The sequence below is a fragment of the Monodelphis domestica genome, chromosome 6, assembly GCF_027887165.1.
Source record: "Monodelphis domestica isolate mMonDom1 chromosome 6, mMonDom1.pri, whole genome shotgun sequence".
Classification (NCBI taxonomy): Eukaryota; Metazoa; Chordata; class Mammalia; order Didelphimorphia; family Didelphidae; genus Monodelphis; species Monodelphis domestica.
The window spans coordinates 72,534,838-72,552,129 of record NC_077232.1 but is presented as its reverse complement, the minus strand read 5'-3'; the positions used below and the strand labels follow the sequence as shown (position 1 = coordinate 72,552,129).

The 17,292-nt window shown below is 39.8% G+C and overlaps 2 protein-coding genes across 4 annotated transcripts in view; one reads left to right on the top strand and one right to left on the bottom strand.

Annotated features, from left to right (window-relative positions):
* SLC49A3 (solute carrier family 49 member 3) overlaps window positions 1-9,110 on the top strand; it is a 58,025-nt gene extending 48,915 nt beyond the window's left edge. Inside the window, exon 10 of the mRNA XM_056802245.1 lies at window positions 328-9,110. Within this exon, the coding sequence (XP_056658223.1) occupies window positions 328-506 (179 nt within the window). The 3' untranslated portion in view covers window positions 507-9,110. The remainder of the gene's footprint in view (window positions 1-327) is intronic.
* The window catches only part of MYL5 (myosin light chain 5), a 26,313-nt gene continuing 13,396 nt past the window's right edge, over window positions 4,376-17,292 (bottom strand). For all 3 annotated transcript variants that reach the window (XM_056802247.1, XM_056802248.1, XM_007496967.2), the window contains 4 exons: window positions 17,182-17,286; window positions 15,942-16,020; window positions 15,233-15,281; window positions 4,376-4,513 (listed from right to left, as the gene is read on the bottom strand). In XM_056802247.1, the coding sequence (XP_056658225.1) occupies window positions 4,412-4,513; window positions 15,233-15,281; window positions 15,942-16,020; window positions 17,182-17,286 (335 nt within the window). In that variant the 3' untranslated portion in view covers window positions 4,376-4,411. The remainder of the gene's footprint in view (window positions 4,514-15,232; window positions 15,282-15,941; window positions 16,021-17,181; window positions 17,287-17,292) is intronic.

Below are 17,292 nucleotides of genomic sequence, written 5' to 3'. Positions count from 1 at the left end.
CAGTCTGACTCCATGTGAAAACTTAATCTAGAAGTAGGGTTGGGAATCGTTATCAGGACTCACAGTGTGTCTTGATTGGGAAATAGTTTGGGATTGAGGTCAAGTGTGGGGCTAGGTCATAAGGAGAAGTTTCATTGGCTCATTTCAGAATATTGGCTTCTAACCATTGGACAACCTGGGTTGGCTAGTGATTGACTCTGTATCTCATATAGAAAGGTAGGGTCAGCCCAGGCCAGAGCTCCATGTGTCCATTTCTTCTCTTGCCAGATGCAGTAAGGCAGGGTAGATTTGTGTGGCCTGACTTGTCTTTCTTGTTTTGGGTTTCAGACTCTGTGTTGTTGCTGGCTGGGCTAACCTGTATCTACAGCTGCATCTTCGTTGTTTTCTTCCGCACACCATATAAGCGGCTTCTGGCAGAAGGCAATTCTACCTACAGGACCCACGGGACAGGAAAGGATGAGGAATGTGGGTCTTCAGCCAGTGTTCCAGACATGCTTCAGTCTTAGCTTCCTGCTACTCCCCAGCACTTGGACCAGACTTCTAGTTTTATAATTTGTTTCTCAAAAACAGCTGAAAATTTTTGGCAGAAAACATTTTCTGAAAACTTTTATTGCTCTTCTTCCTACCCCAATGGTATTCTCTGACAAGGGAGATACCAAGCTGGGCATGCATTGTTTTTTGTTTTAAACCCTTACCTTCCATCTTGGAGTCAATACTGTGTATTGGCTCCAAAGCAGAAGAGTGGTAAGGGCTAGGCAATGGGGGTCAAGTGACTTGCCCAAGGTCACACAGCTAGGAAGTGGCTAAGGCCAGATTTGAACCTAGGACCTCCTGTCTCTAGGTCTGGTTCTCAATCTACTGAACTACCCAGCTGCCCCCCATGCATTGTTAAAGGAATGATGCTCTGTTTGATACAACCAAAGCAGTTTTGGGGGAATGGTATCTATACAAAAGACAGGTGGAAAACGCTCTATGCTGAGCACTAGGAAAAGACCTCACATTGGCAATGAGGACTAGGGGGACAGACTTTTTATTGGTTAAGGAGAGACTTCACACCAAGTAACTGGGGAAAGAGTTCTGTAAACCTTAAAATTTCCCAGACCCTACTTTATAAGATTGGGTTAAGACCTTTCCCCATTTGGGCAGGAATGTGAGAACTCTACTTTACCTACTTGGGTCTGCCCTAGGGGAAGATAAAGTTGTAAACTCTTTTCTGAACAATGAAAAGTACTTAAACCCATACTTTTCTTAAGCTAAGTACCTATAAAGGTCAAGCAACTTGTGAATTTACAAGGAACAAAGAACTGGAAAACTTACTCAGAGCTTTCCTGGTGTGAATTACTCAAAAATCCACACCTTCTTAGGTGTGGACTAAGAATGGGCGGTCCTTTAGAAACATCTACAGTGATTGGTAGATGTAAGGACTTAAGGGAGGTGACAGAGAAAATTTTGCCCTTAAAAATAAGAGCTCAGGGAAGAGCTGGGAAGTCATTCTGAAACATTCAGATTGGAGAGACTCATTCTGAGGAGACTGATTCTGAAACATTCAGATGGAGGAGGGAGCTGACAAAAGCAGCTGAGATGCTGCCGGCCTGGTGTCATTAGAAATCCTTACTTAGACAGACCTTGTGGTGAGTGTTAAAAAACTGATTCCTTTCTTACTCTCTCTCTCCTTCTTTGATTACTCATTGTATTGTTAATTAAAAATCTCTATAAAACCCAAATGACTTGGGTATTTGAATAATTGGGAATATTTCCCTGGCGACCACCTTATATTTGATTTTAAACCCAAGACACTGTAGTGAAACATATTTCTGAGGTCAAATTTACTCACCCTCTCTTATATCTATCACAATTTATATCTCCCACTATTTTAATCACTACAGTTTAAGACCGCAACCATTTTAAATCTCACAGTTCAGACCGTATACTCAGGAGAGAATCCATACTGAAGACTTTTCATATTTGGCACCAAGGGGAAGGATTTCATATGGGAGATAGAGGCAGAGAGTGGAGAGAAATTGTAAGAGGAATGGGAGAGAGGGAGAGGGAGAGGGAGAGTCTTCCAAGTATTTTCTCATTTGGTCCTTTCAGAAACCCTGCAAGGTAGGCAATATTATCCTCATTTTATAGGTGGAGGGAGAGAGACCATGACATGTACTAAGGAGAGTCTTCACATCCAGGAACTAGAAACATTCTAAACACTTAGGAGAAGCTCCATGCCAGAGTTTGGGAAGGATCAAACTATAGATGGAATGAGCCAGTTGGAATTTGGGACAAAAATTCTAAGCTACTGTGCCCATAGACTGAAACAGCACTGGTGGTGAGGTCAACCTATCTTCGAGTTCTCAGCATGGAAGAAAAACTCTCTTTACCAGATTCTTCCCAGCCTGGGAACATAGCAGGCTTCTCCCAAATGAGGATCCAGTCATGATCTAGTCCAAGGTCCTTTTCTGAAAGATCCTATGACCAGCTAGAAACCAGGAAGCTAAAGGATATTTGAGTAAGCCTTGTTTGGTGATCAGGGGGCCCTCAGATTTTAGGTAAATCCCAATATGTGAGGACATGTCTGTAAACCTTAAAATTTCACAGACTTATGAATGTCAAAAATTTTACTCCACATTGAGGAATCCTCCAATTCCCTACTTGAAATAATTCCCTACCAGATAGTGAGAACTCTACTTGAATGTGAAAACTCCTTGCTATGGGAGGACCTCAATTCCACCCATACTTAAGACTGCTTTAGGGCAGAAAACTCCTTGCTAAACAATGAAAGTACTTGAAAACCATACTTATAAAGGAAAGGAGTTCTTTGAGCCATGCCTGTTTTTGGAATTGATACAATGGGATGCTAGGTGCCTATAAAGGTGGGGCAACTTGTAAACTACTTAGACCTAAAAGGTGAAAACTTACTCAGAGGTTTTCTCTTAATGAAATTAGTCAACACAGCAGCATTTTTTTTCTGACTTACTAAAGAGATTAATCTACTCAGCTGTGAATTCAAAATGGGCTGTCTTTTGGAAAACATCTACAGTGATTGGTAGATGGAAAAACTTAGGGGAGGGGACATAGGAGATTTTGCCCTTAAAAATAAGAGCTCAGAGAAGAGCTGGAGGTCATTCTGAAACATTCAGATTGAGGAAGGACTGATTCTGAAACATTCAGATGGAGGAGGGAGCTGGTGAAAGCAGCTGAGATGATGCTGGCCTGGTGTCACTAGAATCCTTGCTTAAGCAGACCTTGTGGTGAGTGTTAAAAGACTGACTGACCTCTCTCTCTTAAGACTCAGGTCTAGGCCATGTTGGCTTAAGGACCTTCATACTTATTTCCTTTTTCTCTCTCTCTTTTCTTTAATTCCACATTTGTATTAATTAAAATCTCTATAAAACCCAGTTGACTTGGGTATTTGAATAAGTGGGAATATTTCCCTGGTGACCACCTTATATTTGATTTAAAAACCAAGACACTGTAGTGAAACATATTTTCTGCGGTCAAATTTACTCACTCTCTCTTATATCTATCACAATTTATATCTTCCACCATTTTAACTCACTACATGTCCTTTATCCTGTGCATATGACCATAGGGGGAAAGGAACAAGCATGTAGGAAGTCCCTCCTAAATGTCAGCCACTGGGCTAAGTGTTTTCCAACTATTTTTTTCATTTGATCCTCACAGAAACCCTGTGAGGTAGGTGCTATTATTATCCTCATTTTATAGTTAAAAAAAAAAAACTGAAGCAAAGGTAACTTTCCAGGGTCACACAGCTAGTAACGGAGGCCATTTGAACTCAGGATTTATGAACCCACATCGAGAGTTCTATCTTCTGTGCCACTCAGCTGCCTCAATAGGACTAGAGTACAAAAGTGTTCTCCACCACTTATGTGGAAAGATTGGAGCAGCTAGGTGGCACTGTGGAAGGAATGCCAGACCTGGAGTCAGGAAGACTCATCTTCCTGAGTTCAAATCTGGTCTCAGACACATACCAGCTGTGTGACTCTGGGCAAGTCACTTAACCCTTTTTGCCTCAGTTTCCTCATCTGCAAAATGAGAGGGTTGTACAAGATCTCTAATGTGCCTTCATGTTCTAAAAATCCATAAAAACATGGTCCTCTGCTCTAGATTAGGTTTTATTATGTTTCTATATTGTCACACCCAGGACAAGACTCCCATGGAGTCAGTGACCCTAAGGACAAGTTCTGTTGAAAACTATTGATCTCCCCCTCTCAGGACCCTATTATACAGGCTTGGGGGACCCAGGGCAGGCTAGGGGACTAGATGTATTATAGAACTAGGGCTCTCCTAGCTCAGAACTAATGGGACTTATTCTAGGGCTACATGTGGACAGTCAAGTCAGGACTCTTTTTACTGATTAGCCTTTATTGAATGAATGGTGTTCACCCCATTCTTCTTACTCTTCCTTCTCTTCGCCATGGGTGATGACATAGCTCAAAGCTTTGTAGTCCAGGTTTCCAGCTGCATCAATGGAGGCAAACTGGAACATTTGGTCAACCTGTGGGAGTTTTGGAAACAAGATCATGTCAGGACATTCATTTTGGGGCCACATCACTTCCTGTATTGAAGCGGGAGGAATAGCAATGGTAGATCAGACTGCAAAGCATGTTAGGGTCAAGACAGACCTGATGCTGGCATGTTAGAGAGAGAAGGGTTTTATGGTTGTGTGGGAACAACAGGAGAGAGATCAGTGGAGCAGAGACTACCATTATCATTTCACTGGGCTCTTGGATGGGGGAAGCCAAAGTGAAGCATGTTCCAAAATGGTTTCTTTCACTAACTTTATTTGTAGGCTTGCTAGAACTGACAGAGGAGAAACAGGAATGCTGGTAGTTGAGGCTTACTAGCCTGATCACGCAGGCACAGGCTTTGTTCCATTTTGTTGGTCCAGACATATGATTTTATCAGTATAGGGAATTCTCAGAGTAGAAATTCACTCCATTGATGTAGCTTTGCAACTTAGTCTTAGAGACTTTCCCTGGGGCCACTGAAAGGCTAAATGATTGGGCTGGGATTCCACAGCTAGGATGTGCCAAAAGCAAAGCTTGAACTCAGTGCTTCCCAATATCAGTACCCAATATGCCAGGTTGTCTCTATTGGCTCACACAGCACTAGGAAAAGGTAAGCAATTGCTGTTCTCTGAGCTAGTAACAGACTGAGAGAATGAACAGGTTCAAGAAGGGTTTTTAGATGAGTCCTTGAATAGCAGCACCAGAGCAGATTCATAAGGGAGAATAGTGGGGCAGCTAGGTGGCACGGTGGATAGAGTGTCAGGCCTAGAATCAAGAGGACCTGGGTCCAAATGTGGCCTCAGGCACTTTCTAGCTGTGCTACCCTGGAACAAATCACATAACCCTGTCTGCTTAGCCTTTGACTTCTGTCTTAGAATTGTTACCAAGAAAGTACAGGTTTAAAAGGGAGGAGGGGGAATATGAAGTGTCTAAGGGAAGGTAAGAACAATGGAATTGGAGGTATAGTCATGTTCTCACCAGGGACAGACCCTGAACTGGGAGGATAGAGATGGAGGTATGGAGCTGGGGTAAACTTGTCTTAGCAAAATGTTGATTTGTTCAAGTTCAGAGGATATTTTGATAAACAGGATCTTCTCAAGTCCTTAAAAAGTTTACTCTCAAGTAATAGGCCCCTGTGCACTACAGTTTACTCAGCAAACATTTCCCACTCGAGCCCAAACTCTCTGGATTGTCTTATAACCAGGGGCCACTAAAGCATTACTTTCTGAAGACCTTAAGTCTCCACATGATTTCCACGTCATCATTTGTTGTTGTCCCCCCTCCCCCCCGGGTTATTCTATAGTTTTACATTCTGGATTTCTCCTCAATGATTCACTCTAGTTATATTTAATAAAGAGATATTGTTTACATATTTTAGTGGTCTTACTTATAGTAAATGAATAGTTTTCTAAGAAAACTGAAGCCATTGTGTGTTTGTGTGCAATAACTTCAAATGTTAAGCATGTTTTTACTAAAGGTATGATGGAAACTAAAGAAGAGACACAGGGAACTCAGAGGGAAAGCTGAAGGAAAAAGTCAAAGACCCAGAGTGGCACAGCAAAAGGAACCAAACACCAAGCCCCAAATCCATACATGGAAAATTGGCAAAGGGCTCTGGTTCCATTGTTGAGATCTATATTAGGAAGAATCACATAATTTTAGGCTAAATCAGAATTGGAAGTAACTTCAAAGGTCATCTATTCTAAATCACCCGTGAATCCCAGCTACATCCCTGATGACTGGCCACAGCCTCTACTTAAATATTTCTAGGAACAGAAAATTCATTATCTATCAAGGTCACTTTTCCCACTTTAGACATAGTTCATAATTGTTAGGAAGTTCCTTCTTATAGCAAGTCAAAAATCTGCCTCTGCAAGTTCTGTCCATTTCTTCTAATTCTGTTCTCTAGAACCAAGTAAATGAAGTCAATCCCTCTTCCATAAATCCTCCACCAATGCCTCCATGTTTTGTAGAAGTCACTCCAGGATTGCAGAGGTATTGTCAACCCAATGCCATCTCTGTGGAAGGCTCCAAGACTAAACCAGAGAGAGTTTGAGTAGAGATCTAGGTCCAGACTATGTGACACAAAGATTCTAGCTAACTTGGTAAAGGCATTTCACCAAGAAGTTGTCTCTTTAGTCATCAAATTTTCTTGACTACAGTTAACTCATGAAACAGATAAATCTAGAAAATGGCTATTAGTCCTGTGCAGTGTCCTGTTTCTGTTTCAATACATTGGTGGGAAAGGGAGTATGGAATGCTAAAAAGAACAATTTTAGGCATGTCTGAATAGTTGAACTTTGTATTTATTAACATGAAGTCTTTAGTGTGACTAGTGAATGAATGTGCAATTGGATGAACTGAACCATATCCATAATGGCATTTTCATTACAAAAGAAACTAAAATATACAGAAACAAGTTGCAGTTAAATGGCAGGATGGCTCACAGAAACTCTGAAGGAAAGCAAGGAAGAGTTAGCCTAGCTTTACTATGTGCCCTTAGCCATGAAAAAAAATTCATGGGACTCTTGGCCATCTTGCTTCGTATTGTGGATGGTAAAAGCAAAATCAAATGGTCCACCCAAAGGATAACTGCCATTTGTGTGCAAAAATCCATTGCAGAGAATGAGTAGAGAAATGCTATGAAGAACTTGGTAAAATTCTCCATATCAACATATTCGTGGATACTTGGTGACTCCAGTATGAAAATGGGCATGGGAAAAATATAGTGAAGAGTTAGAAGATGACCAAAAAACATTTTAAAAAATATAATTCCAAATCAAGAAATAAAAGATAGCAAAGCTTTGTAGATTATGCAGAAGCCTCACTTCATCCTTAATACTTTAAGATAAGAATCAGGTGTTGAACCTAATACTAAATAACATCCCCAAGGTGCAATTTGCTCTAAAGACTTATCAGTGTGGTAAACATTTTTGGAACAAGCTATCTGTGAGTAAGTAAAGTAGATCATTGATTAGCTCAAGAAAAAAGAGCCAATTTTTTTAAAAGGGCAAAGATGAGAAAAAGATACCTCCTGTAATGACAATAGCTCTCACTTGACCTATTTAAATAAGCTGTTTCTCTAAAAAATGGAAAGTGGGGAAAAACAAATATATTGACTGATTACTGCCTTTTCTTAGAGAAGCTTGACTAGAGTAAAAAGAAAATGAGGCACAAAATGCCTCGAAAACACTCCTCTTCCTTGCCAAAGAGAAATACAGGTCCTCCTAGGACAACATCAGTGTAGAACACATGATTTAGAAAACACTGGGGAAGAGGAGGATTAAAGAGAATGAGCAGAATTGCCACACAAAACAACAAAAAGCAGTTGAGAAGAAAAAGCCTGCAGAAAAACTGAGTATGAGAATGGACTAAGCCATATCACCATAAGAACATGTAAGGGAAACCACAGGAGGATAACAAATCTGCCAGCGTTTCTATAACTTGTCTAGTCTCCTCCACAACTGAACCCCCTTTTAGATCAGTTAGTCAAAAACATTTATTAAGTGCTTCCTGTGTGGCTGGTACTCTGCCTCCCTCACCAACCCCTGACAGAACTCTCTCAAGGAAGAGAGACAAATTTAGTGATGGTGAGATTCAGATAAATATGATTAGATGGAATCTGCTTTTTATAACTCTCACTGCTCACTTATTAGTGGTACTTGATACAAAGAAGGAACTAGCCCCCAAACCACAACCCTAAGTGAGTCAAACATCTCCAGTGATGCATTGATTTATCTATCTATGCATGTATGCATGATGATGTTCCAACTGGAAAAGGAAACTCAGAGAAAAGGCTACTACCATCATGGCTCTCAGCCCCTTTGTTTACTGCCAAAACATGGAAACGTACAGGTTCCAACAGATGCTGACTCTCCTACCCTGAAACAGAGAGCTCATCCCAATACTGATGCCTACCATGCATAAGCATGTTTCTTACTTACCTTGGTTCCAGGCTACCATCTTTTGCCATATGCCAGCTAACTGCCTCCGTCCTGCCTCTCCTAAATACCTAATGGGGAACTGCAATCAATTGCCCTCCTGGTGGTCCCTGTAGCCAATGAGAGAACTGGAGGGAATCTTTTTAGGTAAACAGCAGCACCTGTGGTTCTCTTCCTCTGCCAGGCTCCTAATAATGCTATTCCTTCAGGATTTATGTACTTAGTGAGGCAACTTAGTGGCTTTTCCTTAAGAAAATTAAGTCTAAAAAATCAACTGGCCCTGACAAACAATCCTAAGGAAATCCAACTGAATTTTAAAAGTGCTCAGATATTGGTTTTTCAAGGGATTGCAAAGAGGGGTAAGATTCCAAAAGAATGGGAAAATCAGACAATATATTTTTTTGTTACTAAAAAAGAATAGCAACTATTAACTCATTCCTATGTTCTCCTCTCCTCTATAGCAACTATTAACTTATTCCTATGTTCTTCTCTCCTCTTTATGAGAATAGGCTATGTATGTATTATGGCTATGCTAAAAAACAACAAAAGGGATCATGTTTCAGATATGATTTTCTATGAAAAATGCTTTGTATAATCACAGAACTGACTGAAAGGTGTACATAATAAAAGATCCTGCTCTCTGTGTTGCTGGTTTTCTTTCTTTTAAAAAATATTTTAGTTGGTAAAACAAAATGCAATCTTAAAGATCACTCAAAACAGGCCATTTCCATGTATAAGTTAAAGTTATACAAAACTCTGACATGAAAACTTAGATCCCCTTGTTTCTAGCAGTTTCTGGCACATAGTAGGCATTTAATAATTGCTTGTTGGTTCATTTAAAAAAACTCTCTGATTATTCATGTTGAACACAGATGAAAAATTAGGGAGTTGTCCAAGTGTACCTATTCTCAGATGTTTTCAAACTAATTGACAACAGCCCTTAAACATTACAAATTTTCTTAACTGAAATCCACAGCAATGCTAAAGAAATTAGCTTAATTGTCTCAATAAGAATAACAAAACTCATAAAAAGCACATATTTTAATAGATTAACATGGAGTAGAATGGATAACTCATTGAATTCAGCTCTCTCTCTCTCTCTCTCTCTCTCTCTCTCTCTCTCTCTCTCTCTCTCTCTCTCTCTCTCTCTCTCTCTCTCTCTCTCTCTCTCTCTCTCTCTCTCTCTCTCTCTCTCTCTCTCTCTCTCTCTCTCTCTCTCTCTCTCTCTCTCTCTCTCTCTCTCTCTCTCTCTCTCTCTCTCTCTCTCTCTCTCTCTCTCTCTCTCTCTCTCTCTCTTTCTCTCTCTCTCTCTCCCTCCCCCCACCAGATGGATAATGAGCTGGAAACTGAATTTCATATGAATTTCATTTGTAAAACTGCATAGAGCCTTTAGTGATCCCAAACTGCCTGCTACCACAAAAATACATTTTATAACACCACTATTTCCCTGGTAATATTGTATATTTGTGAATTATGGAACAGCATGATCTCAGAAGAATCTAAATGATGTGAAGATTGGACTTAGCTATTTCCTCATTGTAACAATGAAGATACTTAGTTTAACAAAATCAGGAATGTCTTGGGAACTTTAAATTACTCCACCCTACTTTGATCAAAAGTTAGGGGAAGATAAAGTTGTAATCTCCTGATTGAACAATGAAGGTACTTAACTCTTACCTTATAGTGAAGCTAGAACTTTAAACTAAGTCTATTTTAAGATCTTAATACAAAAAGGTGTTAAGTAACTATAAAGGTTAAATTAATCACAAAAAGGTTAAGTTACTCACAAAAGGTGAACTTAACAAAAAAGTGTTAATAAGTAACTCTAAAGATATAATCTAATCAAAAGAAGATGAGAACTAAAAGTATGGGCAGTCCTGGAAAAAAGCCTTTGATATGGGCAGATGTGAAAATTTAGAGGAGGAGACACAAGGGTGAAAGATCTATATATTTGGTTCACTTCCTCTCTCTGGCACCTTTGGCAGTGGAGAGTTGGCTGATAGCAGTATGCTGGGCCTTTCAGCATCTTAGCATGGCTACAAACTATTATCCGGTTCAGTGGTGAGATTCCGGCTGAGTTTTCCTCCTTTACTTTCCAACTTTATCCTCTTAAAAGCCTATAATCTTCTTCAGAGACCTAGAGGCAGGGATTTTAAACTCCCCCTGGCACAGACCAGGCAGGAGAAATCCTATATCCTCTTCCCTCCTTCTCCTTAAATTTCTTCCCTCTATATTAATTAAATTACCATAAATTTCCAGACTGACTTGGGTATTTTATCTGAGATTTCCCTTGGTGACCAATTAAATCTAGATTTAAGTCACAACCCTAAAATTATCTTTACAATGAGAAGTAACCCAGTAGGGAACAGAAAGAGCCTTGGTGAGTATAAACAGGTTAAAGTATAATACCAATAACTTGTGCATAAAAAGTGGTATAAAAGACCTTCCCAAGGACACATATGATCTCTTATAGGGTGGTCACATAGCAAATGAAAGGGGGCAGGAAGGTGGAGAGAAGACAACAAAGAGACAGCCTGTGTGCTAAACCCAAACCACAAAGATATTTAAAGGTCCTGGAGTCACTAGTGGCTTGGTGACAGAATGGTAGGTGGATTCCTTAGAAGGGTCTGTGGAAGAGTATCAATCAAATTGCAATTTCAGTTGGCAGAGAACATGTTCACACAGAGATTGGTTAAAGTATCACCACTCTCTTCCAGCTTTTACTGTCTAGGCTACAGATACTTGGTTCCTTCAGCTGAGCTTTGTAATGCCCAATTAATGTCTTCCCCATGTTAGTAACTCTCCTCTGGACAAGCTTCAGCCTCTCAAAATGTAGAAGACTCTCTGACCTTCTTAACGTGGAAGAGAAAACTCCATTGTGCTAATAGTACAGATGGCAATCCATCCACATCTCCTCTTGTTTAGCTCTTGTTCATGTCCTTCCACAGAGCTTCCATAGAGGGTCCATTCAACTAGCTAGTAGCCTTAACCTTTTAATAGTTCAGCAGCTAGGTTATCCATCTGTCCCTCATTCTACATCACAAGACTATTTTCTTGTCTAGTCATATCTTGGACTAGATCTTTTATTCCACTTCTTTGGCAATATTGGTGGTATGTTGCAGGTTATGCCCATCATTTGTTGTTCCTTTACCCTCTGCCTGACTCATAATTTAGTCTTTGGAGACTGTGATGCTAATGATTCACAACAACAAAGCATAACCAGAAGAATACCAGTGTCATAAACGTGGAGTTTTGTTCTAGAAAGAAATATTAGGAACCATGGAAAGCACAACACTATCTACAAAATGCCATGCAGTTTACTACTTCCTATTCAATTCTGGAACCAGCTCAGAATAATAGCTAATAGCTCACATTTATGTAGCATCTACTATGTGCCAGGCACTGTGCTAAGTGCTTTACAATTATTATCTCATTTGATACTCAAAATAACCCTGGGAAGTTGGTGCTATCATTCTCTCCATTTTACTGATGGGAAAACTGAGGATAAGGTCAAATGACTTCCTTGGGGTCACAGAGCTAGTAAATATCTGAAGCCAGATTTTAACTCAAGTCTTCCTGTCTCCAGGCCTAGTGTTCTATTCATTGGGCCATTGTCTGCATTGTGTGTACTGCAGTATATGTACTGAAGGAAAGAAATAAGCATTTATTAAGTGCCAGATGCTCTGCTAAATGCTTCACTAATATCTGATTTGAGTCTCACTACCCTGGAAGGTAGTTGTTATCGTTATATCCATTTTATAGCTGAGGAAACTGAGGCAGTCAGAAGTTAAGCAATTTGCCTAAGATTACACATCTAGTAAATGTTTGAAGTTGGATTTGAGCTCACTATCTTCCTGACAGTAGGTCCAGAACTCTAATCACTAGATGTTCTCAATGATGGACCAACTAAATAAGTTATCTATTTAACTGAATTTATAAAACTATTTTTAAAAGAAATAAGATGAAATATATACATCAACTTTTTTCTACTTAAGTATTAATATTTAGAAAAATAATATATTTCACATATTATAGGATTTTAAAAGTCTGAACCATAGGCTTTCTTCATCTACTTGTTTTTATCTATGAAGATAGACTGAATTTTTTGAGTCTCTTTTCAGAAACTCATTTATGAATCTGATGCATTCAGAGATTTGGTGCCATCAGTACCACATCATCTGTAATGAGCCCCACCGGAGGATCTCACCATCTCTAGGGAATCCCTCTTCTATTTGGATTCTGTCCCTGGACATCTTCTATGACAATCGCAAACATCTTTAGTGAGCCTCTGTTTCTCTGTTTTATATGTCATTTGTTTCAAATAATCAGAGGATAATCAAGGGAAATTGTGTTATTTCTCCCAAGAGATTTAGTATGACTTTAACTAAGCAAAGAAAATACCTGGTTGGAAAGGAACCTTTATTACTTCATTTTGTTCTTCTAAATCATATTTTTTTTTTGTAGTCAAGAAACAATAAGCACAGTGGGATCTTATCTTTTCAGCCCCTTAAAGAAAATTTTGGAACTGTCAAAATGCAACTTACTATTGAATATCATTTACAAAAGTCTTCCTTTTTTCCTTTTCATATTTCTGTTAAGTATATCCTTGATACTTATATAGTTTCCTCTCATAAAGACTTATTTTTTTTTGAGAAATTAGAAACTACAAAAACAAATAAGTAGATACAGATTTTCTCTTGATTGACATTTTTCTGTAGTAATACTATCCAGGATTTCCCCCTGCTTCTCCATAATTTTTACTTTCACTGGAATTCTTGAGAAGTATTTTGCCTTCAAAATGGTATGGCCTCCAGTATGGAACTTATCTGTATATACCCCATTGTTCCAGTTGCTTTTCCTGTCTTTATATGACTTACTGACATTCAAATTCCTCTTGTAGCAGGATGCCAATGAAGATGTTTACATAATGGCTCTATTGTGATTTATGGGAAAAAATCTTTATGCAAATATCAACATATTTTTTCTACTTTTTGTCTATTTGTTGCCCCTCTTCTAGTTTCATTTATACATCTTTTGGAATGATCTGACCTAAATGGGTCTTGCTTCAAACTTTCTCTAAAGTTGTCTTTCCTTTAGTGATTTTTTGTTCTTTTATGAGATTTGACTAAGGATCTTCCAGCACCCTCCTTTATAAGGTTTTGCAAATGAGTTTATATTCAAAATTCATGTTGCCCCTTCCATGCCTCTCTAATAGGCAAAGAGATCTATTGCTATTTTGATCTATTCTAAAACCATGATGGCAAAAGCAAAAGGAAGGACAAATTTGTGATTTTCTTTATTTCATAGGTTGTCACTGATGAAAGAATTCATCTCTCAGGCTGCTGGAGATGAGCCTTTCTATACTTAGCTAGGCTGGACCTTTGGGAAACAGACAGCATTTATGACTGAGACTGAATCCTTTCCAGCATGACAGAACCTACCTGAGCTTGACCCCTGCCTTTGAAAACCCATGGCTATTTCCACGCCACAGCATTTCTAGTGAGAATTTTGTGGAGGAATTTGCCATTGTCCTTCCTAAAATGTGGTATGCACAATTGAACACAATAATCCAGATGTGCTCTAACCCTAGGGCAGAGGACAGTGAGACTAGCACTTTTTCAACCTGGTTATTATGCCTCTACTACTATGTCCTGATTGAATTAGGTCTTTTAACTCATGTCACATTGTTAGTCAACAATGAATCCATTAATGTCCCAAGAGAATTCTCCACTCATTACTTCTAGCCTTCATCCTATAATATATATATATATATAATATATAATAATATAATAATATTAAAATATAAAAAGAGCAAATCTCCACCATGAAACGGCTGTTACAGTCACACTAACGAACTCACTATCAATAGAAGATTCTTAACCTTTCATGTAGTTTTAAATTTATAAAATACATGGGATTATAAAGAAAGCCAATTATGTTGAAATAAAACTGTCCTTTTTTTCTTCATCCAACCCTAGATGGGAACCCCTGAAGTCCATGGACCCAAGGTTAAAAACTGGTTCTCTGTAGAAGAACTGGTCATAAGTGACATGGGAGAAACTTGGTTTACACAAGAAAAATCAGTTTGTTCTCATGTTCCTCCCATTCCCCGTACTTAGCCTTAGATGATTAACTCTGTAGATACACACATAACCAGTCTTGTACCAGCCTTGTTCTCCTTCTTGTGAGGGAGGAATTAACCGTGGCTTGAGGGCATCAGTGGCATCATTATAGAGGACACTGTGTGCAACCTTTGGATTCCTAGACAACTAGACAGCCATTGGGAGCCCAGGAAGAGGACCCAGCTGAAGCCCAGGATCTAGTCAACTATTATAATAATAAGCCCAAGGGGAAGATTCATGAAGCATTCCAGAATCCCAGAAGCCACTGTAGCTTTGTAACCACATGTAGCATGACTGTCTAAACTTGGAGGAGCCACAACTTAAATAAAGTAGGTTATTGAGTCACTCATAAGCTTTTAGACTACCTGGGGGGGATGCAGATAACAGTTAAGAGTTGGGAAATTGATCCTTGTTGAGATCCTTCCTTCCTTCTTATATTAGGCCAACCTTGAAGGACAGCTCATATACAGGAGACCTTTCAGTAAAGGCCTGATTATTCCAAAAATGCCATGGCATCTCAGGATTTTAGCCTCTGCAAGACAAAATACAGCCCTACTTTCTGACAGAGGGGTGGCTTATGTAGTCTCTAGACATGTTCTCTGGAGGAAAGTACATAGGAGGAGGAAAAGAAAAAAAAGCAAACCTCTTCTGCAGTCATCTTGTCAGCTTGGGACATCAGCATACGCTTTATGCTAATAAAAACAGAAGGGAAAATCAGCCTGGTTAGTTCACCTTTTTCTAGACAACATTCCAATGACCAAAAAGATTTAACCTCCAGAACTTCAGCCTCCAAAGGATTAATTTTTTCAGCAACTTTTGTGAGTTACAGAAAAGGAACCATTAAGAAATCATCTCTATCAGAACAATGTATTCAAGTATGCTTTCCAGCAGGTGAGTAGATTCTCTCTGTCTCTGTCTCTGTCTCTGTCTCTGTCTGTCTGTCTCTCTCTGTGTCTCTGTGTTTCTCTGTCTCTGTCTCTATCTCTCTGTCTCTGTCTCTGTCTCTGTCTCTGTCTCTCTGTCTCTCTGTCTCTCTCTCTCTCTCTCTCTTACACACACACACACACACACACAGAGCCCTCAGAATCCACAGAATCTAGGTGAAGCAAACAGCCACATCTCTCCAACTTCTGACCTGCCTTTTGCTCTCAGGGAGGTCATCCCTCACTACTGAGGAAGACCTGGTCCTTGGAGTCCATTGTCCCTCACTTACTTCTCACCCTCACTCTTGACTTTTTTTTTTCACTTTCTGGGATCAGGAACCTTTCACAATTCTTCAGTCCATCCTTCCATATTCCTCATCCCTCTGTTCCTACATCCCCACATCCTAGAGACAAATGGAAGAGATTTACTAGTCCTTGTTGATGCTCCCTTTCGCGTCTGGGTCCAGCATCTTGAAGGCATTTAGGATTGTCTCTTCTGTGTCTGTCCCTGCAGGAACAAACAGAAAAAGGAAGACCTTGTGAGTGATTCTGACCAAGCCTTTCTTACCCTTCAGGATGTCCAGACCTGGATCAAGTCAGACTGCCAGAGCTAGAAGAGATAACAGATGCCATCTACTCCAATTTCCTCATTTTAAATTTTTTTATTTTATTTTCCTTAAACCCTTACTTTCCATCTTAGGATCAATACTGAGTTTTGGTTCCAAAGCAGAAGAGCTGTAAGGACTAGGCAATTGGGGTTATTTAAGTGACTTGCCCAGGATCACACAGCTAAGAAGTGTCTGAGACCAGATTTGAAACTAGAATCTCCCATCTCTAGGATTGGCTCTCTAACCACTGAGAAACCTAACTGCCCAAAATGCCTTCATTTTAAAGAAGAAGAAAGTGGATGGAAGGGACTTCCTTAAGGGCACATAGAAAAGTGGTAGTAGATTTAAGACTAGAAACTCTGATCTTCTGACTCCTACCATTTATTTTTCTATAGTGAAAAGAGTGCTGAACTTGGAATCAGATTACCTGGTTTCCAGTTCTTCATCTTGACCCTGGGAAAGTCCCAATCTCTCTGAACCTTGCATTCTTCATCTATAAAATGGGGATGTTATATTCACACTCCCTGTCTCATAGGACTGTCATAAAGGAAGTTCTCTGCAAACCTTAAAGAGATGGCATTATTTTTACTATATCTCACTATTGCTATGTTGTGGGAAGAGATCAAAAGAACAGTCTGATGGGAACCAAGGAGCAACAGCCCCAGAAGAGTCAGTGCTGGAGTTGGCCTGTTAATTCAAGACATAGAAAAATGGGAGGGGGCAGGAAAGAGAGGTTACAAAGGAAGATAGAATGGGCTGGAGCAACAATGTTCCTTAGAGAAGGAGAGGTCACAGCAAGCCATGGTGGCTCTGATACTAGTCGATATTGTAGTTCTGGAGGGCTGAGTAGTCAGGTACAGGCTTTCTGGAGGAAGGGACCTGAACCTTTGAAGACTAAGATGAATGGGGCCTGGGCACATGGCCTACCTTCCATCTGGGCAGTGAGACATGAGTGTGTCCCAGGAAAAAGAATGCCTGGAGTTATTTTGGCTTCTGGCAGGGACAGCTCAGGAGATGCCCAGGAGGAGCTCAGAAGTTGGGGGCCAGCCTAGCATACTCACCATTCAGCTTCTCTCCAAACAGGTTCAGGAACATCGTGAAGTTAATGGGGCCTGAGGCCTCCTTCAGCATAGAATCCAGCTCATCGTCTTTAACGTTAATTTTGCCTGCAT